This window comes from Protopterus annectens, chromosome 9.part0, assembly GCF_019279795.1.
Source record: "Protopterus annectens isolate FY-2018-M chromosome 9.part0, PAN1.0, whole genome shotgun sequence".
NCBI lineage: Eukaryota > Metazoa > Chordata > Ceratodontiformes > Protopteridae > Protopterus > Protopterus annectens.
Genome location: NC_056743.1, coordinates 103,009,316 through 103,036,676, shown reverse-complemented (window position 1 = coordinate 103,036,676; position 27,361 = coordinate 103,009,316). Strand labels below are relative to the sequence as shown.

General features: G+C 41.7%; 1 protein-coding gene across 2 annotated transcripts in view; it reads right to left on the bottom strand.

Moving 5' to 3' along the window:
• The window catches only part of FGF3 (fibroblast growth factor 3), a 117,434-nt gene extending 95,810 nt beyond the window's left edge, over nucleotides 1–21,624 (bottom strand). The window contains exons 1-3 of one of the 2 annotated variants that reach the window (XM_044082624.1): nucleotides 21,571–21,624; nucleotides 13,167–13,563; nucleotides 9,956–10,059 (exon numbers count right to left, since the gene is read on the bottom strand). In XM_044082624.1, coding sequence (XP_043938559.1) covers nucleotides 9,956–10,059; nucleotides 13,167–13,440 — 378 coding nt within the window. In that variant the 5' untranslated portion in view covers nucleotides 13,441–13,563; nucleotides 21,571–21,624. Of the gene's footprint in view, nucleotides 1–9,955; nucleotides 10,060–13,166; nucleotides 13,785–21,570 lie in introns of those variants that run through there. The other variant, XM_044082623.1, reaches the window with a different exon arrangement.
• Between the last annotated feature and the right edge of the window lie 5,737 nt (nucleotides 21,625–27,361).

The following is a 27,361-nucleotide window of genomic DNA, read 5'->3' as shown; positions in this document are numbered from 1 at the left end:
TTGAGGAAGACAAGAGCACACTAGAGGAATTATGCCTTTCAGTGTGCCTGGGAATGACTTAGGAATCCTACAGACTGAGCTGGATATCTGTTACTGGGAATAGGGAAGTCAAAGTCATAGTGATGCACATCAGCCATGTAATAGGGGTATGTGTGTGTGTGTGTGTGTGTGTGTGTGTGTGTGTGTGTGTGTGTGTGTGTGTGTGTGTGTGTGTGTATGTGTGTGTTTAGGTCATTTGTTACTTTCGGACTATTTTCAGGTTCAGCCTGGGGAAACAAGACTTGTGAATGTCATTGGGTTAATAAAACATGGAAAATATAGCAAGAACAACTATATTTATAAAGCAATAGTATGATTTAGGTTAATAAAACAGTTATTTTCAAATGTGTATGTATGTTTGTACCTCTCTCTCTCTCTCTCTCTCTCTCCAAGATTAACCAGACATGAGCAATAATGGGGCCTATTCTTTTATTTTTTCCCACAAAAAATTCACTTTATTCTTTCAGTTCCATGCCACTTAAAGCAAGAATTCTATACAAAGGCAAACATTAATTATTTATTTATTGACATTTGTTGACCGGGAAAGTCCACTGTGTCAGAAACCCATTTTCAGTGGAGGCCCGGGGAGAAAAGCTCCACAATGAGTAAAATAACATCAGATGACAGAAACTTGGTAGTTATACAGTTTTAGAAAGAAAGACTTTAAACTATATAAAAATATAGACAACAATTATCACATCATATCAAACTTTTTTACAAATACTGTAGCACCTTCTATTTAACACAGAGCTGAAGGTAAAGACATTTTGTAGAAAAAAAGAAATTATATTTAATTCAATTTAAGTACATTGCATTAAAAAAAACTGAGATATACACTAATACCTACTCACTATATTTTTTTAATTCTTTTTATCAGGGAATGAGTTAGGGAGAAATAGTAGGTGGATTGGTCGTTAGCAATTGGTTATAGCTTTGGATGGGGGGGTAATAAGGAGAAGATTATGGGGTCTGGTATTAAGGGGGCAATGACATGTGGGTCGTTAAGATGGTAGCTTTTTAGTGAGGATTGAAAAGCATTAAGGGAATCTACCCGAGTAATAGATGTTGGTACAGCATTCCATAATTTGGCTATGGAATAGGAGTATAGGCTTTGTCCTGTTTTTTTGTTTGGTTTTGATGTGATCAGAAGTTGCTTGTTTGTAAAACGTAGATTTCTAGAGGGGGTATATATAGGGTGTAAGGGTTGACAGTAGAGAAGGTAATTTCTCTGGTTTATATACTAGCTTGTGAGGCAGAGTTAGTTGGGTGTAACTGAGGTGTTGGGAGAGTTCATATATAAGCATTTTGATAGCTTGGCAAAGATGGGAACAGTGTTGCAAGCTGGAGACACATTTTGCAATTTTCTAGTAGCTGCACTGTAATTTATTAAAGTGGGAGGAGTGAAGGTTTGTGAAGATGGAAATACCATAAAAGAGGGAGGGAAGTAGTAAAGACTTGGCAAGCTTGATTTTGTGGGTCCATCCATGTACTTTTGATGCCTGTAGAGTTTACCTACTTTAATGTGAGTTCTTTTTACAGTGTTAAGAATGTGTTGCTCATAGGAGAATTTGACTATTGTTATATCAAGTAGTTTTGCAGAATGAACAACCTGAATTTCTTTTTATCTTGGGAGTACATTTTAAAATCGTGTGGGGTTGGTTTGGTGGAGAAAATAAGTAGTTTAGTTTTTTTTGGCATTAAGAAGTAATTGGGAGTCATTAAGTCAGGTTTCTATGGATTCAAATGCTTCCTGGGTTATTTTTAGGAGGTCTTGAAAGTTTTCGGAGGAGAGTATGATTATGGAGTCGTCCACATATTAAACATTACACATTAGTAGAGTAGTTTGAGGGAACACTATATGTAAATTGTTCATGAAAATATTAAAGAGCAGGGGGTCCAAGGATGGACCTTGGGGTATTTTATTTAGCAGCTAGGTAGATTGTTTGTTTTGCCATTTGACTGATTGTTGTCTGTTGTGTGAGTAGTTGGCAAACCAGTATAGCGTATGTAGGGAGTGGCCTATTTCTGACAGTTGTTGATGTAGTTTGGTATGTGACACTGTGTTGAATGCCTTGGATAAGTCCAACAGAACTACTGAAGTTATTAGATCTGCATATAAGGCCTTACTCATGGTGTCTCTGAAGGAGAGGAGGGCAGTGGTGGTGCTATGGAATGGGCAAAAACCATGTTGTGTTGGGATGAGGAAATTGTTGTCTATGAGGTGATTGAGTAGCTGACTATACACTTTTTTAATATTTTGGAGAGAGGAGAAAGAATAGAGATTGGTCTTTAGTTAGTAAGGTCATTTGTATTACCGCCTATATGTAGTGGAGTTATAACAGAATTTTTCCAGATTTGTGGGATGGTTCCTTCAGAGATGGATCGGTTTATTAGAATACTGATTTATTAGAATACGCAAGCTATTGTGTCAGCAGTAGTTTTACAAGTATTCTTGGAGGAAGTTGTCAGTGGATAGGGAACAGGGTTTCAGTTTTTTAAAAAGTTTTAAAATTAGAGAGATGGGAACAGATGTGCAAGTTTACAGAAACAATCAGAAAAGGCAGTAGGTGCTTTGGACTTGCTTGTTTTGCACAACTTTTTTATTGAAATAAAATAAACCACATTTACCTGGGAGTATGTGGGATTTAGAAAGACCAGAATTAAAAGAGAAAGGGTTTAGTAATAGTAGAAAATTGGGCAGGGTTTTCAAATAAACAGTATACAAAGAGAATACTGTTAGGAAGCACAGGATGGGGGCGGCAGCCATAGCTGGCCTTAGGCATAGGCCAACTAGGCAGCCGCCTAGGGCACCGCCCTAGCCAGGGTGTTTTTCCAGTAATCTGGATAGTATAGGTAGACCAGGATGAGGGCACAGGGTGGTGTTGAGGGGTGCTGTGGAGACCTTTTGCCTAGAGCACCAGTTGACCAAAGGCCAGTCCTGTAGGCAGCTAATGTCTGTGGTGGACATTAGCTACTTTAGTTAAAAAAAGAGAATTAAACAAGGGCTAGCAATTAACAATTTTGTCCTGAGGATAAAATGTGCTTTCTGTATGTTTTGAAAATAACACTGATCCCAAGGTCGCCCGATTCAGTTAAAAGGTGTCACAGGACAGTAATTCGAGCTTGGAGGGATCCAGGGAAAAGTAATTTAAAAGAGGGAGCTTCTGTATCATTTGAAAATAACACTGATCCCAAGGTTGCCTGGTTCAGTTCAAGTGTACCACAGGCCAGTAGTTTGAGCTCGGGAGGATCCAGGGAAAAGTAATTTAAAGAGGGAGCTTAGCTATGGACACTACACCTTACAAGACAAACAGCTACACCAAGGGGATTTTAAAAATAATGGGAAGCAAAGGACCCAAATTAGGGATAGATAGTTTAAATATCCTTCTTATAGGTTCATAGGTGGGTACTATGCTATCTGCCCAAAGGCATTTATAAGCCTAGCCAGAATGTGTTGGCTTTTGCCGCCCCCTTAGATTAGTTCCCTGTGCCTCTGTCCAGTACAGCCACTGAAGTGATCCCCGGGGTAAACTTTCTGTTTCCATCCTCTCATCAAGGTTTCTCTTGAAGAGTGCTAGCGAGGAGCTCAGCCTAATGCAGATTGGAATCTTGTTCCAAAGCATGGGAAGTCTCTGGGACAGGAATCTATCCCTTTAGCATGTCCTATTTATTGTTGTAGTGAGGTTTAGATCCCTAGAGCATATGGCTTGAGGGGATATGGTTTTCTTTAGGTGGAGCATATCCATCAATTCTGGGTTGGACATGACCTTGTATGTCAGGCAGAGATCACCTCTGAGTAGGCGGTATGCAACCGAGTACAGCTGGAATTTCTTCAGTTGATCTGCATAGGGCATTTATTTGAGGTCAGTGATCCTCTTGGTGAGGTACTTCTGTGGTGTTTCCAGCTGTTGCAGGTGTTTTGTAAGGTACATCCCAAATGGGGCATTGTACTCTATAATGGGTCTGATGAATGATGAGTAGAGGGGCACAATTACCTCTTTTGATCTAGATGCGAACCCTTTTGTGATTAGGTGGACCACACAGAAGGATTTTCTAACCACTTTGGCAATGTGATTATCAAAGGAGAGATTACTATCTACTTGGGTCCCCAGATCCCTTATTGCATCTTCCATATTTAGGGGACTACCACCTATTTGGTAGTTTGTGGGTACTTAGTTTTTTCCAAAGGGGATGACTATGCACTTTTTGGCATTTAGCTTGAGGCCATGATTTTGACACCAGGGATCCATCTCAGTAAGACCATTTTGGAGGATGTCTGTATCAGCCAAAGAGTCAATTATAGCCCCTAGTTTGCAGTCATCTGTGAACTTAGTCAGCCACAGTCCTCCTGTGCTTGCCTGTACCTCTGAGAAGTATATGCCAAACAGGAGGGGTCCTAGGACTGAGCCCTGGAGATCTCCACTTGTAACCGGTTTAGAGTGGGACCGAGCTCCTGCAACTCTCACCATGTGGGTTCTGTCCGTGAGCCAGTTGGCAACCCATCTTGTGATGTAGGGGTTTATGTTCAGGCTGGTAAGCTTGTCTATAATACCAGAATGGGAAATGGTGTTGAAGGCCTTTGCGAGGTCTAGGTAGGCTGTGTGTACCACCTTTCCTTTGTCTATAACTTTGGTAACTGTCTCAAAGAAGTCCACCAGGTTCAGGAGGCATGATCTGCTTTTAACAAAGCTGAACTGGGTGGGGTCCAGTGTTTGGAGGTTCCCAATGTCTCTGTTAATGAGTTTCATGATGATGCGCTCCATAGCCTTGCAGACCAAGCTAGTCAGGCTTCTTGATAGTTCCTGGGGTCTGTTGTAGCTCCACCTTTGTGGAGCGGAATGACCGTTGCTGTGCGTCACTCTATGGGTATGTAGCCTGTGGAGACACTGAGTTTGAACAGTGTGTTTAGGTGAGGGGTTAGTTCATCTTTGAGCTCATGTAGGACGCAGCCTAGGACACCATCCGGTCCCATTGATGCTGTGTTTTTGGCTTTGGAGAGGGCTGTTTTAACCTGAGTTGTCTATAACTTTGGTAACTGCCTCAAAGAAGTCCACCAGGTTCAGGAGGCATGATCTGCTTTTAACAAAGCTGAACTGGGTGGGGTCCAGTGTTTGGAGGTTCCCAATGTCTCTGTTAATGAGTTCCATGATGATGCGCTCCATAGCCTTACAGACCAAGCTAGTCAGGCTTCTTGATAGTTCCTGGGGTCTGTTGTAGCTCCACCTTTGTGGAGCGGAATGACCGTTGCTGTGCCTCACCGTTGCTGTGCGTCACTCTATGGGTATGTAGCCTGTGGAGACACTGAGTTTGAACAGTGTGTTTAGGTGAGGGGTTAGTTCATCTTTGAGCTCGTGTAGGACGCAGCCTAGGACACCATCCGGTCCCACTGATGCTGTGTTTTTGGCTTTGGAGAGGGCTGTTTTAACCTGAGTGTCTGTAATTTCAGGGGCTCTACATTCTTCTGGTATGGTTATGGGCTCTTTTGGGCGTGAGAGGGGGGTGAAGTTTGCACTGAACCTGTCTGCCAGGATGGTTGGTGATATCAGTCGGTTCACTGTATTTAGTGCCATTCTGCACTAACTCTGAACAGATCTGAGCATTGCCACTTAGATTCTTGACATAGCTAAAGAATGCCTTGTGGTTATCTTTGGAGTCCTTGGCAATTTTTCTTTCGAAGCTCGCCTTGCATGATTTTATGAGGGATCGTAGTTTATTGCTGATACTGATCAGGGATGTCTTCCCTTCTTGTGATTTTACTCTTTTTCAGTACTAGTTTCCTCCTGCTATTGTATAGCTTGTTTATGGCAGGGGCCCACCAGACTGGTTTCCTTTTCTTGGAGGAGTGAGTCTTAGTTTTGCTTGGGATAGCACGATCCATACATTCTTATAGGTGCCCATAGAATGCATTAGTAAAGGATTTTTGCAGCTTGGACAGCGTTATCCTTTAGCATAGGGGCTTTGAAACTTTCCAACTCGGTCTTAAGTAGTGAAGTTTGCTTTTGAAAAGTTTTGCACGGTGGTTTCCTTATCGGGGGATGTGGATATTCAAAGTGATTTGTTTATGGTCAGATCTAACCAGCGATAAGCTTAGAAAGTTAATAGAATTACTGGTATTTCATGAGCATTTTCTGAAAGATATGATGTTTGAAACACAATCAAGTGTAATTATTTAGCGACTTCAATGCTCAATGATTTGCCAAAAAAAAAAAAATGATGCAAAATAATCTAGGCAGTTGAGAGGTATGTACCAGAGTGAAAAGTTAAAGCACATTAGGTACCAATTAAACCCGATATTTGTTTATTTAATTTTGTTTATTGGTTTAGAGCATTGATGAAATGTTACCATCTGCAGTGTGTGTGTGTGTGTGTGTGTGTGTCTGCTGATTCACACAGGTATCACTAAGAGATAACATTAGTTCTGTCATAATTAGGTTGTGGTGAAATATATTACTGAATTTTATAATAAATAAAAAATAGACATCCTACTATGACACTTTAAAAGAAGGCTGGCAAAAGCAGGGAAAGATGCCCACACTTCTAAGGTTTCTCTGGAGTCGCAGCTTTCACCATAGGATACAAGAGAAGTGATTTTTTTGTTGTATTGTTTGTTTTCCGAAACATAAATAAGGTCACACCACCTTTACCAAAAGGTGACACTTGTGTTCTTAATAATTAAGTTGGTTCTAATAAACGGAAACATCAATATTTATTATTGTCTCTCATCTACACGAGAGGTTCTTTCTTTATGTTGACGAAAATATACCAAGTGTGATGCAAACAACATTGTGTTTGGTTGCACACTGTTGTAGGCTTAGGATTAGTCAGGAATATTATGTAAGCATGGTACGCAGGCACATAAATAATGACCTCCTAGGTGCCTCATCCTTCTCAGCAGGAGGTGCTTTGACATATATACGTGTGTGTAGAGTAGTCCATTCCTACTTCGCCGCTTATACAAAACGGCACTAATTACACCTAAGAGATTTTAAAATCATAGACCTTAAAACAGAACGGTACAATAAATAATGCAGCGGATTTTCAGTGTATGTTAATAAAAAGCAATAGTTATGTACCAAAAATTTATGACTGTATGTAAATGTGTTTTCTTTTTCTAAATTGTGTTCTGTCTTTGATTAAATTTATTGCTCTGACTGATCGAAATGTCGGAGTAATCAAGAAAACGGTATTAGCTTTCGAACAAAAGAGAAGTCTCTTTCGCACGGTATGGGAACATATTGCGAGTAGTTAAAACTGAACGTAACAACTCACGGTTTAACTTGTTACACAGACAAACCTATCAACCTCTTAGAGCAAGAAATCAGGACAAAGCTACAAGTAATGGGGCGACAAATGCCAAAAATATGGACACTTTTTAAACATTGCTCTTACAAACTTAAGTTAATAGAATAACAGGTTTTGCATTAGAGTGAATTTTCTAAAGGAAATTAAGTCTGAAACTCAGCTGTCTGTCATTATTTTCTAACTTCAGTCCTCAATGATAGTGCATTGATTTGGCAGAAGACCACAACTTTATGAGAAATAGACGAAAAATATGAAACAAAAATCTGGACATTCTGCGAAAATCTGGAAGTTGGAAGGTATGGATGCATTCCATCTGTTCGGTTAAACCTTGCCTTTTAAAATGGAAAAAGAAAATTGATTGCAAAACACCATTGCATTTCCCTTCCTCCTTCAGAGAGCAGTATTTCTTATTTTGCCTCTGTGTCTTAAGTAGATATTTGGGAACCAATTATGCTGTCAGCCGTAGTTCTTAAGGTACGTGGTTTGATTCTCTCAACCCTCATCGCCTACCGTGTGACAATTTGAGTAAATCGTTTAATCGGATAGTGCTCCTGGGTCGCTCCTAACAAGGATTGTGTGGCCAGTGAGCCTTATTTAATGGGTGTTACAACTTTAGCAGGCATACTGAAACAGTAATAAAAGAGTGTGTCCTAAAAAGGATGGACACTGGTTAGGATTTGGGAGCATTCAGTAAGTAGTCTACCTTTTTGTGTGTTCCTGATTTTGTATTCAAGAAAAATGTGAATATTACCCAAGTGGTTTTGTGTAACAAGGATGTTATCAGTACTTATGGTTACAGTCCCTGATTGGGCAGCTATGTCTTGCATAAAAATGGCCAATGTCCTGAGATTCCATGACAAATATATTGATTTCATTAAAAAGTTGCATAAAAATATATTTGCCTTTGAAACATCTAAATATTGTATGAAACTGAAACAACGTAAAGCGTTTATTTTTCAAAAGCAAGTATTTATTTCAGCAAAATGAAGTCTTCTGCACTGGGTGTGGGTATGACTTTACATAGAAAAACTCACATGTTTATGAAAAATGTCCCACTCTGGGCAATTGAAACCTTGGCAAGCTTAGCAGTACAGTGTGTGTGTGGAGGAGTGGGTATGGGAGTGGGGCGAATTACAGGACAGCCGCATAGAGCGCGCTGCCGGTGGTGCGCGTGCACCCATGCATACGCGTGTGCACGCGGTGCGCCGCGCATGTGCTGGGGAGGGTAGGCTACTGTCTAGTACAATTAAGGTTGTTGCCAAATAAGCCTTCAGATCCTCAAATGTGGAATAAACAATTGATGTGGCATAAGTAAGAAACTGTTGCCTCCGGTCCCTTTGGTGCATGTCCAGCCACAGATGAGCGGATGAGGACTTGAAGTGTGTTTCCTTGCCCTGGGGCCATACTACCAGACAAACACAAACACATGCGTACCCTCCCTCGCATCAATTAACTCAAGCGGCAGACGTACACAACTACTTGCCTCATTCATATCTCAGCTTCTTTCCTAAACAATCAGGAACAAGTTCAAAAATAATGATGGGACAAAGGCGCCAAGCTAGTGATGTTTTTTTTTTTTTAAATATTATTGCAATTCGCTTAAAGTTAATAGAACAGCACTGTAAGAATTTTCTGTAAAATAAGTATGAAGCTCTAATTACTGGAAGCAGTCCTCGATGATTCATCAGAAAAAAAAATCAGGATTTACGAGGTACATGGCAAAATCTGAGGCAAAAATCGGGGACATTATTCTGCAAAGTGCATGGGGGCGCGATCTCAGGCACGTGTACAGACGCTACCTGTGTGCAGTTTGTGTTGAAAAAATAATAAATGTATATGCAAACGGTGGACTGATTGGTAATTGTCAGACACTTCGCTACTCCCCCCTGTCCATAATCATGTATACATTACAACAGAACACGGGACCTAAACATCACCATTTGTCAGTAGTCCGCAGATGGAGATACAATACGGAGTCACTCTGTAATAAGTATGTTACATAATACATAAATAGCTTCAATATACACTTCCAGTCAATTTATTGTTAACATATTGCTGTAAACATAATTATGCAACTTAACCGAAATAAGTAACTATACTCAAGAAAAGTAGAACCCCCTCTACCAACTCCCATCTTATGTTTCTTCTCTGGCATTCGAAGAAGGGATACAATTAGATATTTCGTTTTCTGTCATGTTTGCTATTGCTCCATTGCCACCTAAACAATTTAACTATTTGCAGATTCCCCCGAAATGTAACACATATACAAATACTTCCTGCAAACACAAGAAGTTTGTTTAAACAGAAGTTTCTAGGGTTGAGTAAAAAATAAATGCTGGGTACCTTAGACTGTTCTTAGTGTGCATGACTTATTTTTTTCTGAGCACCCAGAAACATTATGGCTTATGTAGTTCAGAACATATAAGTACATCTGGTTTTACCTTTCGCGTTTAAAACATAACAAAATGTGCACCTCTGACATTTCAAATTCACAAATAATCCTAGTAAAACAACTCAAGTTGGAAAGGGGCTGACCGGCATTTAAAAAGGCACATTATGTAAGATATTTACTCACTTACTGTTTCTCATAGTGTCTTACACAAGCAAGACTTACCGAGGCATAAAGTCTTCCCCTTTTATTCATGGCCAAGTACCTCCCGGTAAACAAGCCTTTGATGGCCACAACTCCAACATCAACCGCTGTTATCTCAAATATACCTGTAAGCAAAAGAAACCGGTTCATTATTGCAATAGCTGAAGTTCGCAGCTGCAGTCAGTATATATAAGTAATACATTTAAGTTCATCAGAATGAAAGTTGCACCGAGTGCCCACAAAATGCTTGAGAAAAATGTGTCCTTTGAAATAAGGCTTGAGAGTCTCAGCCATCTGAAGGGGTCTAACAATGAGGACAGCTTCTAGAAAGGTCTCTAAGCCAAGGGTTGCCTGCTAGATTAAGATGCTAACATATTAGGCACATGAAGTCTTTTAAGCCTTAAACAATGCTCCACATAAAAGACTCAAGGTTGTACCAGACCCCTCCTTTAATCCCTTACAAGTTTAAATCCCTAGTTCATACACTTCATGTTGGTGGCCCAGATAACGACTTAGCGGCAAGAGACATTTGCAGTGTTGCCAATTCCTGCTTAATTAGCGTGGCACGCCACCGCAATTAATTATGCAAAACCTTAGACGACTAAAAAATGACCTCTGCATTGATGAAAAGTACTTTTGATCTGACAAAGATTAAGACTTCCCCATCATTTAGTAAGTGGCTGCAGTAACCTATAATGATGGATCATTTCAGACCCAGGACTTTGGGATCCTGAATGAATACATTTAAAACAAGCAATTTACTTTTTGGTTAATCAGCATTGCAATAATACAAATATATCACCCCCCAAAAAAATGTTTTTGAAGTGCAGCAGATAAGGATTGTATATAATAAAGCTACTTGGGACTTGTTTTTCTAGCCTCTAATGAAGTTGCAAATTTTGTTTAGCCCTTTGATCCTGGAAAATCTTTGATTTCTATATGAAAACATCATCAGCTCGCCTTCAGACTTCTTCTTTGAGGTTAGCCCATCTCATCAGCTATGTAACATTAAAGCACACAGACCCCACGGGCGTCAGGAAACGCAATGCTGCAGTGCATGTGTCTGCATGGACAGCAGGCGCTTTGTAAAGCCCCCACATGGATCATATAACAAATATGAAGCGGCACAAGTAACAAAAACCCTAGGAAGTTGCAATCGTTAGGTGCCTGATTTTTTTCCCTTTTTGTTCTATAAATACAACCAACCACTGTAATCGATGCCATACATCTCTAATCCCACCTTTCCAGCAAGTCTGTCTCATTTTACCAACAAGAGACCCTCTCTGCCCCATGTCTGCTGTGTGTGTCCATAATTATTCTTTACTGCAGTAAGATGCATACACAGACAGGTACACACATAAACAGGTAATGTAAATATTAATATTGATCAAACCTGGTAAGTTATCTTTTAAATAGACGTACTTTCCAAATATGTATGCATATGGAAAAAAGTATGTTGTGGTGCACAGCATTCTCTTTTACAGTTTGCATATCATCTTTGTTGTTTCTTTTAATCACCCCAACCTGAGGGAGAGTTCATTTTATAAGTTATTTTTATTTGTTAACGGGGGAAGAACAGTAATCCCGGTGGACATTTTTTTCTGGTTCTGCCTGGGGGTGCACGATGTAAGCAGGCAACTGTTAGAGTAAACAGTAATATCTTGTCAGTAAAGTATGGCTGGAGTCAATGAAGAATACATGTAACTGAGCACCTGAAGCATGCATTCTGCTATATACTCTCTGAAGATGATCAGTCAGTGGATTTTGTTACATCTCCCGTATTGTACTTGAAAGTGTTTGATCTTCCTCTGTTCTCTATTCTCGTAAACACAGAGCTTAATTCCAGTGTATTTGTTAAGCTTCTAAAGGGATGCTTATACAGCTGGTTCATTCTTAAAAAAAAAGACAGTGTTTGTGACCATATGCACATTTTCTATGAGTGACCACGTTACTGGAACCTGGAATACTTGTCAGGCACTCAGAAAATAAAATAAAACTGCAGTAATTTCTCCCAAACATGTAAACCATTACTATTAAGTATGAAACTTTAACATCTTTCATAAAAGTTAACATTCTAACCCTGCTTTTTGATCTTATAACAAACCTTAATGCAGAATAAATGGATGCGCATGCGTGTGATGTGTGTGTGTGTGTGTGTGTGTGTGTGTGTGTGTGTTGCAAAAAAAAAAAAAAAAACGATATCCTACTATTGCTTTTTGTTAGCAAGTTTTGAGCCCAATTCATGCGTGACATGATTATTTTTACAAGACAATATAGTTACTAGACTGCTTGAGTTAACGGTTAAACAACTTTACCCATTTATGATTCATTCAGAAAGTGGGATAACTTGCTGTTGACAAATGGGTCATGGTGCGCAGAGTGTTAGCAATGAAGATACAAATGTGGCAATGCGTATACCTTCTGGTTGGCTGGGGATTAGAAAGACGGGTTTATTAATGTAGAATGAAGCACCCCTCTCTAGCCCTCTGTCATTCACAAGTTCGTCCCCTTGGCAAGGTAAACACCTTAAATATTAAAATCAGGTGTACATATCCCAAGTCTAAATATCAGGTTCTGCAAGACATTCAGCCGTAACAGCGCCCTATATTCAAAGTCTTGTCAAGTGTAAAAAGTCATACAAAATAAAATCAATTCAATAAAAGTAAAATATAAATGACGAGAAATAAAGAAGTCTAGTGGTCACCCTTATTTTTAGTACGTGTGTGTGTTTCTTATTGTATATGCACCAGTTGCAATACATTATATTCTCCATCTAGCCAGGAAAGGCTGTCTTGTATACATCCAGGGCGCATACACCAGGTCGATGTCCTTTGATGCAGGATAAATGGCTTCATGAATTAGTAAGCATGCAGCAGGTATTACATTAGTGACAGACTGCTAAGTTACAAGGCAGTAAAGCGAGACAGTAACTGTGTAATCCAGAGTTTAGCCACAGTCTAGGTTTTGAGATGTGCGCAAATATGTAAAATTCTATTAGTGCAGTAAGCAATGCGACATTCTAGCACCTGCATCGCAGTTCATTGTGGAAACAGAGGCACCATTATATACAATCTTATTTTATCATTAATTTTCATTTTATCTATGTAGCTGACCATGAAATAAAAATAGATATGTCATTTTTCCTGGTAAGCACACACAGAATCCAGAATTTTAAAAATCACACCATCTAGTAATAAATTTAGCGCCCAACTTTTGTTGGTTGGATACTTACTAAACGCGCTGTTCTTGTCCAGAGTCCCGTTGATTTTGCCATTAGGATGAATCTGGAGGTGGTATTTTGTGGCACAGTACAGTTTTCTCCGTCTTGGTGCTCCCCCGAGGTGCTCATACACGCCGCCGCGACCCCCAGCATCTCTGCGCAGTCTTGGGTCACACGCCTGGCCCTTGGCACAGGACACCTTCGTAACCACACTCAGCTTTGTGGAGTGAAATGACTGCCTGCTGGGATCAATTAGACACAGTAATAAGAACACAGTTATAACCATTGTGGCATGGTCGAACCACTTTGTCTTCTCGGTAGAGTTAACCTTGAAGCTATTAACGCAAGGGGTCCCATCAAAAAAGCAGTGATAGAAGACTTTTATAAATTGCAGTATGCAGTGCTCAACCTATGATAAGCCAGTTACCTTTGTCTTGTTCACTGCCCACTCAGGAGTTGCTACGTTTTACCTTTCCAGGTTTTACTACATTAAGAGCCACTTGTAAAGGCCATCACACTTCCAAAATGTTTGGCTTTGCTGAGGGTCCTACTGTGCCGAACTGTCTTGCTTTCCCAATTAGACAGTTTCTCCATACGCTTCAGCATTTCAGCAGGAGACTATCGTGAGACTTCCTTGATCGACACTGCATAGAAATAAAAGAACCTCCTGGCAACAATAGCCTGAACTCCGACCAATTGATACAAAGAAGGAAGGCAAGGTATCTCTGAGTGCAGCCCGGATAAAATTACATTGCATTACACACAGTAGTTCATTGCGAAAAACCGCATCACAAAGCGCCGACAGCCCATCTGAGGGCAGAGCTTCATCCTTTCAAAGATCCTCAAGGGCAATTATGCATATGAAAATTGTACATTGAATCCAAAGACTGAACATTCCCTAGGGTCTGCCAGTCTTTCCTGTTTCTATGAATTCCAAGTCACATTAGGTGACAACTGGGATGACTGATGCTGAACTTAAAACTGCCTGGAAAGTAGCTTGTAAAATGCATAGACAAAAAGGCGCATGATAAAAGGGATTTGCAGAAGTTTCATCAAATGTAAACGGAACAGCTGACAAGGCTGACAACACTATTTGTCTCTGCATTTAATGGAACTGACAGCATTTAACGTTTTGTAACTTTTGTGTCTGAGGAATTTGTTATATAGCTATGTACTGAAACACCTCATGGAGAATTGATAACATTTTTTTCTTAGTTACATTTGCTATAACTTTGTTCTGAATGACCCCCTGTGTAATTAATGCAACAAATGAAGAAGCCAAGAAACAGAACCATCACACTTTATGTAGACAAAATTGAACACTTTCCTCTGGGTATATTGGACTTGATCAGAATAAATACATCAGTCAGTTCACCCTATTTTATACAGCCCAAACCAGTCACATGAGCACAATTAATTAAACCTTAATACAAAACTTGTGAACTGCTAAAATACAAGATAGAAGATTAAAGAAAAAAAATAACACTCAAATACTAAACACTGATGTATGTGCACTAATAACAATTCAATGCCCCCCATTCACGACAATATAATAACATTATTTTGGATAAAATTGAATTAACACATATAAAACAATTCTAGCATGTTTATCAAAAATAATTTTCTAAACAGAAAACTTTAAATAGCGTATGCAGCTTTTGGACCTTTCGTTGCATTACACCTAATCTGCCATCTAAGTTCTTGGTATTCCAAAAAAAAAAATCATCAGATGGTCCACCCCATTGTCCAAGATCAACATGATCTATAATAAAGAATTTAAAACAATGGTTGGGATGTTTTTTGACATGCTTATATAGAGCATTTCTTTCATCCCTTTTCTGGGTGTTGTAAAGATGCTGACAAATTCAAGATTTAAGAGATCTTTTAGTTTTTCCTATGTAGAATTCTTCACAAGGTTGACATTTAGCAACATACACAACCCATTTACTGTAACAATAATATTTATGTTTAAGCTTGAGCATTCCATAGTTTTCTATATGAAAGCATACCCCTTCTAAAATATATTGACATTGTGGACAATGTCCACATTTTACCATGACACCTTTGACAATGGGATTGTGTGGTCTTTCAAGCAACATTTTGAAACTCAAACCACCTTTGGTCTCTCACCCACCAACTTAATATAATCATCATCCATCTTGAACAAATTCCAGTTTCTTTAGATAATATCTCAGATATTGTAAAAATGTAAATTGAATGGCAAAATCACAGCTCTCTGATATTGGCCTTGGACTTCTTTTATATCTTGAGCCCTGTTAAAGCTAAAAGTTGTAACTTGTTTGTGCCTAACAGGGATGAAAAATGGCCAAGATTCCTTTTCCTAACAACTTCTTGAGAAATAACAAGTGGAAATAGGTCAAGATAGCCTCTCCTCCTTAACGTATCTTTGTTTGTCTCACTCTTCTTGAAAATAATTTTCATTTGATACTATACAAGCCGACTTCACGCATTGCCCTTTCATCAATGACTGTTTTTGGTGTAGTGGATGCCAACTGTCAAAAAGTGAGTTGGAATATGTGGGTTTCCTATATAATGATGACTCAAACCGGTGTGTGCTTCTATTTTTAGAAATGGTGACATCAAGATAGTTTGCACTTCCATAGTGAATCTTAAAAATGTGTAGTGGAATGTAAAAACTGAGAAAAAAAAATCAGGTCCATCTTGGCCACACTATCTGTCCAAAAATGATGATGTCATCCAAATATCACTCATACAGTGACCAACAGTTTCTAAACTCAGATGTAAAAACTATAAGTGTTTTCCCAATGGGTTAGCATTATGTTGGCAAACATGGTGGTGCATGCCACCCCCATAGCTAGACCATTGTTTTGCCTAAATAGCTGGTTCTCAAAAGTAATAAAGTTTCTGTCAAGGATTACATCCATGTGTCCTTAAAATGAGTATCTTAGTGTGATCCCAAATGGAATTAAAACTAAGAAAGTCATAAAACCATTCCAGTCCTTCCTTGAGAGGAATGACAGAAAATAAATCACAAATGTCGATAGTTACAAAAGTTATATCATCAGTATAAAGTTTGCCACCTTAGAAAGAAAGTCCCATGAATCTTTATACAAATGTGGGAACCCTTCTAACAACCATTTTGTTGATGGTAAATAAATGTAGCTATAGGGATTGCCTCTGAAGCCTTGGCATCCACTATAGGATGTAGAGGGGTATCCTCTAAACTTTTATGTATCTTCAGGATACAAAAAAATGGTTGTGGTCCTAAGGTGAGGGACTTTCAGGAAATCATCCTCAAGTGTTGTAATCTGATCATTCATAAGTAAATCTTTTAATAGCAAATCAAGGCTCAGATATGCTATATTCATTTCATTTCCAAATGTTTCCTCATAAGTATCAGTGTACAAGGTAACCAACATCTTGTTAATATAATGGTTGGTATCCATTACTACAAGGCCCCCACCCTTATTTCATGACCCTAACCTGCTTACTGGTGGTAATGTTCCTTAGGAGTTCCTCTTCCAAGTGTGTTAGATTTGTGGACCCACTTGTTTTGTTTAAACTCACTAATAACTTTCTGATATATTCATACTTTTTTTCATAAAGTTGATAATGGGGTATATTTTTGGATTAAATGTGATAGGTCCTTAACATTCTGGTATGAAGTTAACAAGACCATTAATATTGTCTCTAAAAAAGATGCCCAGGTTTAGTTTTCTCACAAATAATTTTAGCAGGGTGACAGTCACATCAATTTTCGCTCCCCTTGCTGGTACAAATGTCCATCCTTTTTCAAATAAATCAGCCCAAACCATAGAAACTATGATGCCACTGAAATTGTATATTTTAAAATCACCAATGGTATTAGACACAGTTTACAACTGTCTACACATAAGTCCCCCAATGGCTGCCTCTCTTTGTCAAGTGAAATGCCTGCCTGCTGGGATCAATTAGACACAGTAATAACAACACAGTTATAACCAGTGTGGCATAGTCAAACCACTTTGTCTTCTCGGTAGAGTTTACTTTTTTGATGGGACCCTTTGTGTTAACAGCTTCAAGGTTGTGATAGAAGACTTTTACAAACTGCACTAGTCTAGTCCAGATACAGATTTGCTGTATCCAAGACTGTCTGTAAGCTTCTGAGCCCCCCCAAGCCTTTCTGTGTTGGAGGGAAGCCTTCTAGCTTGTCAGTGGGAGTGGTAGGCACTAAGTAGCCTAACACAAGAGGAGTGGTTTCTGGCACAGAAATTGTAGTTTATTGGCCGTTTGGGCAGTTTTTCCATCTCTTTCAACTTTCTGGTTTAAAAGCCTGCATTTGTGCTTGTTTTCCACCTTTTCTGTAACTAGTCTAGTCCAGATACAGACTTGCTGTATCCAGGACTGTTTGAAGAGCAGACTTTGGCACGCTCAGAAGCTTACAATTTTTCCCTTAGATCTGCTAGTTCTCTCCTCTCCTACACTTTTCCTAGCTTATTAGACTAGCACTTTACCAGAATTCTTGTAGCAATTATTGTAGCACACAAAAGTGCTACCAATACTAAACGTTCTACAAGGAAACAGCTCCAGTACTTATTATTAATGCCCACCCCTCCAGGCATGTCTAAAGGTCAGTTCCCTGTGCTTTCTCCTATTAATCTGATGAACTTGGGCATCCTGAGGCAATGTAGAAACTGCCTCATATACACCGACAACCCTCTCCTCTTACCTCCCAAGACTCAGACTTGTGAGAAATGCACTTATATATCCAAATTGGAAGCCTTGCACTCTCCAGCCAAGACCAGAATAGCTGGTTAAGATGAGAAGGTCAACACTTGCACCACACCACATGTAACACTTAGCCCTCCAGAACACATACCAGCAGTGCCTTCACATAAAAATACAAACCACACACCCACCTTTGTGGAGGATCTCTATAAAAATCTATCCAAACAGCAGAGACCTCCAAGGCAGAAATGCACTCGACCACCACAACACAACAATAATCACGAGACACATAACTCTCCTAAACAGTGTGCCTCTCAACCAAAGCCTCTAAGACAAAACAACATGTCCAACACACTAGTCTCAGTGAGATACACAGATGTCCCACTCACTAGTTTGAATAAGGAGAAAGTAACAATCAGCTGCCTGTTAGGTGCCAGGATCCACCACATAATGCACACATCAGGTCCCTCAACAACAGATACAAATATGACTCTGTCATTGTACATGTGGGTGTGAATGACTTCAGATGTACCTCCCTGGGCTACATGAAAAGAGACATGGAGGAGCGCTCGGATTATGTAGCCCAGGTGGGTATGACCCTAGCCGTTAGCAGCATCCTGCCATCTCCCAGAATGATACCACAGTACAAGCAGAAAATGATTGATTTCAACAATTGGTGAAGTTTCTGGTGTCATTCTAAGGGGATCCAGTGTCTGTCTGCCTGGGATGACATGATTGACAACCTCGATGCTTTGCCAGAGATGGCCTGCATCTGTCACCCCTGGGCTTCTGGATACTGGCCAAGGCTCTTGCCACTCCTATAATGCCATTTTTGGTGGTGTTCCAAATACCAAATTACCTCCATAACAGCTACAAACAAATGCAATCTGAGGGTCATGCTGCTCAACGCTAGAAGTCTAAATCTCAAAATGCACTTACTGGAGGCAGTCCTTAAAATGGAGAACATTGACATTTGTGCTGTAACAGAGACCTGGTTCAAAGCAGCCGAAAGCACCCCTGCACTACCAGACTATAACTCATTCCACATGTTTCCCAGAACTTGGACCGAAGCTCCAAAGGCGGTGGTGTTTCCTTATTCATAAAGAATGCACACACCTCCAGACTGGTAGCACAACATAATGCATCAGAGATACTTTAGGTGCAGCTAACATTGAGTAAGACAGCGATTCAGGTTGTAGCCTGGTATAGGTCCCCAACCATGTCCCAAGACTCACACTCCACATTCCTAAGCACCCTAGAAAATATTAGAGTCCATCCTAACACTCTCAAACTGGGTGACTTCAACTACCCCTTCATTAACTGGGAAAACTACTCATGTACCAATACACTTGCCCAACGTTTCCTGGAATTCATTAAATCCAATGCCCAGGACCAACTCGTTCTTACTCCCACTAGAGGTAGCAAAATCCTTGACCTGGTCATTACTAACATGGGTGACTGTTGCTCTACACCAATAGTCAATTCCTCCCTGGTTAGATCTGACCACAAACTAGTCACCTTGGAAATCCACATCCCTCTCCGCAAAGGTAACCACCATGAAAAACTTTTCCAAAGCTAATTTTGGGCTCCTAAAAACAGAGGTTGCTATCGTCATGGCACCCATGCAAATGGAGAATAGTTGCATGAATGCTGAATCATACACCAATGCACTGTACGAACACATACACAAATGCATGTATCTCACCATACCCAATAGAACCAAGACAATTTCCTCCAAAAAAAGGAAGCCAATCTGGTGGTTCCCTGCCATAAATAAACTCTACAGTCCCAAGACTGGAAAAACTCCCTTATCAGCCTCAACAAAAAGTTGAGCTCCGTCAACAAATCCTCTAAAGCTAGCTATGAAAACAGAATTTCAGCAGATAGTAAGGACAACCACAAGGCCTTCTATAGTTATGTAAAGAATCTCCATGGCGATACCCAGATTTGCTCTGAGCTACTGCACAATGGTACCTCTTATACCGAGCCAACAGATATTGCCAATATACTGGCCAACAGATTCAGTGCCAACTTTACCCCTCTCGCCCCCAAAGGACCAAACACAATACCAGTAGATTGCCAGGCACGCATTATTACTGCTGCACAGGTTAAAACAGCTCTGTCCAGCTTCTATGGGACCTGACAATACCCCTGGCTGTATTCTACATGACCTACCGAGTGAACTGGCACCTCACCTGTGTGCCCTGTTCAATCTCAGGCTTTGTCCCTACCGAATGGCGCACTGCTACAGTCATCCCTCTCCACAAAGGAGGAGCGACTAAAGACCCTGGGAACTATCGCCACATTAACCTGATGAGTTTTATATGCAAAGCTATGGAATGCATCATCATGGACCTAATAAACAAGGATATATGGAATCTCCAAACTCTGGATTACACACAGTTTGGTTTTGTGAAGGGTTGATCATGCCTGCTCAACTTGGTCAACTTCTTTGAGTCAGTCACCAGAGCTGTGGATGAAGGCAAGGTGGTTCATACAGCCTGCCTTGATCTGGCCAAGGCCTTTGATACCATTCCCCACTCAGGAATCATAGAATAACTCACCAAGCTAGGCATCAACCACTATATCACTAGGTGGATTACAAACTAGCTCACAGATAGAACCCACAATGTGAAAGTAGCTGACTCCAAGTCAGACTCCAACTAGTCATGAATGGAGTCCCATAGGGTTTGGTCCTGGGTCCTCTCCTGTTTGGTATCTACTTCTCTGAAGTCCAGGCCAACACGAAGGGACTCTGGCTGACAAAGTTCACAGATGATTGCAAGTTGGGATCTATTATTAATTCCCCAAGTGATGTTGACATCCTACAGAGTGGCCTAACTGAGACCAACAACTGGTGTCAGAACCATGGCCTTAAGCTCATTGCCAAAAAGGTGTCATCATCCCCTTTGGGAAAAACCCAGTTCCCATGAATTACCACATCAATGGTAGTCCACTGACCACAGAAAGCATTATAAGAGATTTGGGAACACAGGTTGACAGCAACCTCTCTTTTGATCACCACATCGCCACTGTGGTCAGAAAGTCCTTCTATGTGGGACATCTCATTACTAAGGGTTTTGCATCCCTGAAGAAAGAGGTCAGTGTCTCCCTCTACTCTTCCCTCATTAAGCCAGTCATCGAGTACAATGCCTAATTTGGCATGTACCTCACTAGACACCTGTAACAACTGGAGAGGCCACAAAAGTACCTCACAAAGAGGATCCTAAGCCTTAAACACTTGTCCTATATGGACAGACTCAAAAAACTCCAACTATTTTCTGTCTCATATCACCTACGTAGAGGCGATCTCTGCTTGACTTACAAAGCCATGTCTGACCTAGCTCTTTTAGAAATGCTACAGCTAAAGAAATCCCAATCCCCCTGCACCACTTGCTCCAGTGACCTCGACCTCATTGCCACAGTCAATGGCGCATACTGGAGTGACAGGTTCATGGCCCGGAGACTGCCTTTGCTGTGGAGTGGACTTCCCATGCATGTTGGGCAGAGCACCTCGCTGACCCTCTTCAAGGGAAGTCTTGATGAGTGGATGGGAAGTGGGGAGTTCGCCTTGGGGATGACTCCAGTGGCTCTGCTCAGCAGAGGCACTGGGAACTGGGGTCGGGTGGCATGATGCCAGGGTAATCCTATGGCTGGGCTTGTGAAGGCCTCAGGTCCATTGGCCTGGTACACACCTATGAACCTATGCAGTATGCAGTGGCTCAACCTATGATAAGCCAGTTACCTTTGTCTTGTTCACTGCCCACTCAGGAGTTGCTACTTTTTACCTTTCCTGATTTTACTACATTAGGATGGCCTTTCTCTGTTTTGACAGACAATAATGTTTGTGTCATGAAATCAGTCAGTGGTTGAAAAGCAGTGCTTGATGAGACTGTAAATTCCGATTTTTGACTGGCAGACTCTGTTGCAGTTTGTGCAGGTGTAGTTGATGTCTGGCTGTGTAAGTACTGAAGCTGTCCTCTGCTGTCTGTGCTTTCACTTCTCTTCTCTTCTCTTCTCTTCTCTTCTCTTCTCTTCTCTTCTCTTCTCTTCTCTTCTCTTCTCTTCTCTTCTCTTCTCTTCTCCTCACTCATCTGGCTACCTGTCTTCTTCTCACTCATCTGGCTACCTGTCTTGACAACCAGTCTCCAGGTGATGCAGTCTACAGCTATGGCTTCCCAGCCTGTTTTCTGATATTGCCTGCCTTCATATCACACTTGCAGACAAATATGAAGTGTAGAATGGGCTTTCCTGTGGGTGTGGAGCCAGTGGCAAGCTCCCCATACAGAAGTTCTTTGAGGATTTGACCATCCTGCATACATCTGACATGACTAAGCCAGCACAAGCACCTTTGGAAGAGCAGGAGAAACATGCTTGATATCCCTGTCTCCTCTAGGATGTTCCTGTTTGGGATGCAATCTTGTCAGGTGATGCCCAGGATCCTTCTGAGACAGCATAGAAAAAATACCTTGAGCCTGCATTCTTGAAGGAGTACAGGGTCCATAGAGTAGCGTATTAAGCACACACGCTTGGTACACCTTCATCTTAGTGTTGATGGTCAGTTTGGAGTCATGCCAGGCCCTCACTGTTAGGAGTGCCATTGCTGTTGCTACCTTATCAAGCCAAGTATTCAGTTTGGCATCCAGAGAGGTTGCAGCTGATGGTGGAGCCCATGTAAGTAAAGTCCTTCACCACCTTGACAGTGTGATAGCTGATGAAGATGCAGGGGGATAATGCTGACATCCTGCCCCATGATTTAGGTCTTCTTAAGGCTGATTGTGAGGCTGAACTCTATGCAAGCACCAGCAAAGGAGCTTATAGGTTCATAGGTTGGTACTGGGCTATTTGCCCGAAGGCATATATTAGCCCAGCCACGTTGTGCGGTATTCACTGCCCCTTTAGTAGTTCCCTAGACCATTGTACTAGCAGCTAGTACCCTTGGCCCCTATCTAATAGTGCTGTTGGTATGATCCCCGGTGTGAACTTTCTGTTTACCCATCCACTCATCAAGGTTCCTCTTGAAGAGTGATAGTGAGGGGTTCTGTCTTATGTAGATTGGGACCCTGTTCCATAGTAAGGGAAGTCTCTGCGAAGGGAATCTATCCCTCCAGCATGTTCTACTCATTGTTGTGTTGAGGTTTATATCCCTAGAGCATGTAGCTCGAGTAGATTTGGTTTTGCTAAGATGGAGCATGTTCAACAATTCAGGGTTGGACATGGCTCTGTATGTTAGACAGAGATTGCCTCTGAGAAAGCGGTATGCAACAGAGAACAGATTTAGCTTTTTCAATCATGCTGCATAGGGCAACTGTTTGAGGCCAGTAATCCTCTTGGTTAGGTACCTCTGTGGTCTCTCCAGCTGCTGGAGATGTCTAGCCAGGTACATTCCAATTGGTGCATTGTACTCAATAATGGGTCTGATGAGGGAAGAGTAGAGGGGGCACCATTACATCCTTAGATCTTGATGCAAACCCTTTCGTGATCAGATGGGTCACATAGAAGGATTTTCTAACCACTTTGGCAACATGGTTATCAAAGGAAAGCTGACAATCTACTTGGGTCCCTAGATCCCTTATTTCGTCTTCAGATTTCAGGGGATTACCTCCTATGTTGTAGTTTGTGGGTACTCTGTTTTTTCCAAAGGGGATTACTACGCATTGTTTTGCATTTAGCTTCAGACCATGGCTTTGACACCATGCATCAGTCTCATTTAGGCCCTTCTGGAGGATCTCCATGTCGGCCGAAGACTCTATTATAGCACCCAGTTTGCAGTCGTCTGCAAACTTAGTAAGCCACAGCCCTTCCTTGCTTGCCTGTACTTCTGAGAAGTATATGCCAAACAGGAGGGGCCCCAGGACAGAGCCCTGAGGCACACCACTCGTTACTGGTCTAGATTCGAACATAGATCCCACTACTCTTACTTTATGGGATCTGTCTGAGAGTCAGTTTGCGATCCATCTTGTGATGTAAGGGTTTATGCCCAGGCTGGTGAGCTTATCAATAATACCTGAATGGGGAATGGTGTCAAATGCTTTAGCAAGGTCAAGGTAAGCCGTGTGTACCTCCTTTCCCTTATCTATAGCCTGAGTAACTGTCTGAAAGAAATCCACCAGGTTCAGGAGGCATGATCTGCCCTTGATGAAGCCAAACTGTGTGGGGTCCAGCGACTGGAGGTTCCCAGTCTCTCCATTTATGAGTTCCATAATGATTCACTCCATAGCCTTACAGATCAGACTGGTCAGGCTTATTGGTCGGTAGTTCCCAGGGTCAGTTATGGCCCCACCCTTGTGTAGCAGGACCACCGTTGCTGTGCACCATTCTATGGGCACATATCCTGTTGAGAGGCTGAGACTGACAGGGTATTAAGATGTGGGGTTAATTCCTTTTGGAGCTCGTGTATGACACAGCCTGGGACACCATCTGGTCCCGTGGAGGCAGTGTTTTTAGCTTTAGATAGAGCCTTGTTAACCAACGTATCAGTAATAATTGGACTTACACAATCTCCTGGAATGGTAATAGGCCCTGTAGGTGGTGGTGTTGGTGGGGGATTTGCACTGAACCTGTCAGCCAAGATGTTGGCAATGTCAGAAGGGTCAGTGTATTTTGTTCCATTTTGTACTAGCTCAGAACAGACCTGAGCATTGCCATTTAGGTTTTTGACGTAGCCATAGAAGGCCTTATGGTTATCCTTGGCATCCTTGGCAACTTTCTTTTCAAAATTATGAGGTGCTGTAGTGCTTCCTCAGTGTGAGCAGTTAGGGCAGCATCATCTGCAAAGAGCATCTCTATGATCAGTACTGCCTGCACCTTGGTCTTCACTCAAAGGCATGTGAGGCTGAAGAGATTAACAACTCTTCTAGTGTGGAGGTATACGCTGTCTTCAGACTTGTTAAAGGTATGGGACAGTAACAGAGAGAAAAAGATGCTGAACAGTGTCAGAACAAGTACACACCATTGCCTCACTCCACTCCTGATTGGGAATGGGCCCAAGGAGGACCCATCATACTGTATGACACCATGCATGTCCCTGTGGAAGGATGTAATCATCCTCAGGAGTTTAGGGGAACATCAAATCCTCTGTAGCAGGGTGAAGAGGCCTTTCCTGCTGACCAAGTCGAACGCCTTACTTAGATTAATGAAAGTGATGTACAATGGTTTTCTTTGCTTGTGACACTTTTCTTTCAGCTGCCTTAGTGAGAAGATCATGTCAATCATAGACCATCCTGCTCTGAATCCACACTGTGCATCAGCGTACACATTCCATGTGTAATTCCAACATGTTCAGAACTATGTGGGTGAAGGCCTTCCCAACAATGCTGAGGAGAGATATTCCATGGTTGTTGTTGCAGTCAGTTCAGTCTCCTTTGTTCTTACACAGCGTGATGATGTTGGCACCACACATACCTGGGGTACTGTTCCTTCCTGCCAGCACCGTAGCAGGAGTTCATGCAGGTGGTTGAGGAGAACACACTTCTTGCCAATTCTGATGACCTCTGGTGGAATACCATCCTTTCCTGGATCTTTATCGCAAGCAAGGGAGTCAATGGCTTTTCCTGAACTCTTCTATAGATGGTGGATCATCAAGCTTTTCCATGATAGGGAGGGGTGCTTTCAACCTCTGCATAGGTGACAATGGTCTCCTTTGAGTAGAGCTCCTGGTAATGCTCTGCCCATCTCTACATCTGTTTACCTAGGTCAGTAATGACTTAACCTGAGGCAAACTTTAGGGACATAATCTTGACTGTACTGAGGCTGAAGGCTTTCTTCAAGCTCTCATACACAGAGCAGATGTTGTTACAGTCAGCGGTAAGTTGGATGTTATGACAAGGATTTGGTCAGATGTCAGTGACAAATTGTCAAGTAATCACTGGGCATAATTTCTGGCCTTCCTGAGTGCAGCTAGAGTCTTGTAGGCTCTGTCTTATCTTTGAGCAGTGCTGCTCCCTTGGCTGTGAGTGCTGGTTCAATCAAACTTTTCTGGGTTCTGCCTCTCTCTTTTACCAAAGGTATCCATGGTGGAGCTGTAGATGGTGTCATGGATATGGTTCCACCTCACTTTGACACTGCTTTATGGGCAGTTCTTGAGGACCTTTGCATTACTATCAGTGAAACACACACACAAGTCTGGCATTAGTGTCCTGGCAGTGTTGATATGAGGGCGTGCATTCTGCTTTAAGTGGTGGATTCATTTGGGCTGGAGACACACCTTGCTGCCAACCAGGGAGTGATCAGTGTCACAGTCAGCACTGTGACAGCTGCAGCTGACAAGGACACAGTTTAGCAGACGTCTTCTAGTGATGACAAGATCCAGCTGGTGGTAGTGATGGGACCTCAGGTGTTGCCAGGATACTCTGTGGTTAGGCTTGGTGGCAAAGAATGCATTACTCATGCATAAGTTGTGGTAAGAGCATAACTCAAACAATCTCTGCCCATTCTCATTCAACTTGTGAGTGCCAAACTGTCAGATGCTGGTGGGACAGGAATCATGGTCAGCTCCAACTCAGGCATTGAGCTTTCCAAGCAGGAACAGGTGTTGTGTGTTAGGTATCCCTCTGACAGTGGTCTCAAGCTCCATGTAAAACTCATCCTTTGTCTCAGCTGAAGAGCAGAGTGTGGGTGCATAGATGCTCAGGCAGGTCACTGGGTCTGAAGACATTGAGAGGCAGAGAGGGAGGATATGAGCTGGGCCTTTTGATGGTGGTTTGATTGAGGACAGCAGTGAATTTATCAATGCAAAACCAACACCATGCAATCACTGCTCCTCTGGTTCCTTCCCCTGCCAGAAGAATGTGTAGTATTGTTCTGTGAAGCAACCACTTGCTGGAAGTCTGGACTCCTGCAGTGTTCTTGAGTTCATGATGTATGATGGCTGTTTTCTTGGAGTCGTCGATCTGGCAAAGATCATCAGAGAGGCTGGGGAATAATGTCCTGACATTCCATCTTGCTAGTCCCAATATTGGTAGTTTACTTTTCTTTTTTCATTGCCTGGTGCAGGATTTTACACTCTGCTTTTCAGTATTTACCTTAGCTCCAAGCACCCATTGAAGCAGGCAGGCTGCGTCAGATCAGCATCTTAATGGCTGGGGGCTATTCAGCTTGAGGCAGGCAATAGCTGACCAGTGGGGCTACGATGGTCCCGCCTACCATTAGAGACAGACCATAGCATCTGAGCTTACACCAATCACTCTGGGCTTATAACTGCTGTCTCCCGTGTTGTTTCTTATGCTGTGAACAGCGGCACTGAGGTGACCTCTCTATGATGCAAGCCTGGGAATAGTATATGGAGATTATGAGATGTTCAGCCCACAGGATCCCATTCTTGGCCTCTCTGATGTGGTTCAAAGGAATGCAGAGTGATATGTTTGGCATCAGCTTGGCTGCAGGAGCTGCTGGAAGGAAGTCAGTGTTGACAACCAGCCTCCTTAGGGGCTCCAATTTGGATTTTCTGTCTGGATTTAATCCTATACCCAAAAGGCAATTGAGCCATCATCCAATGGCCAGACTGTGGGTTTGAGGCC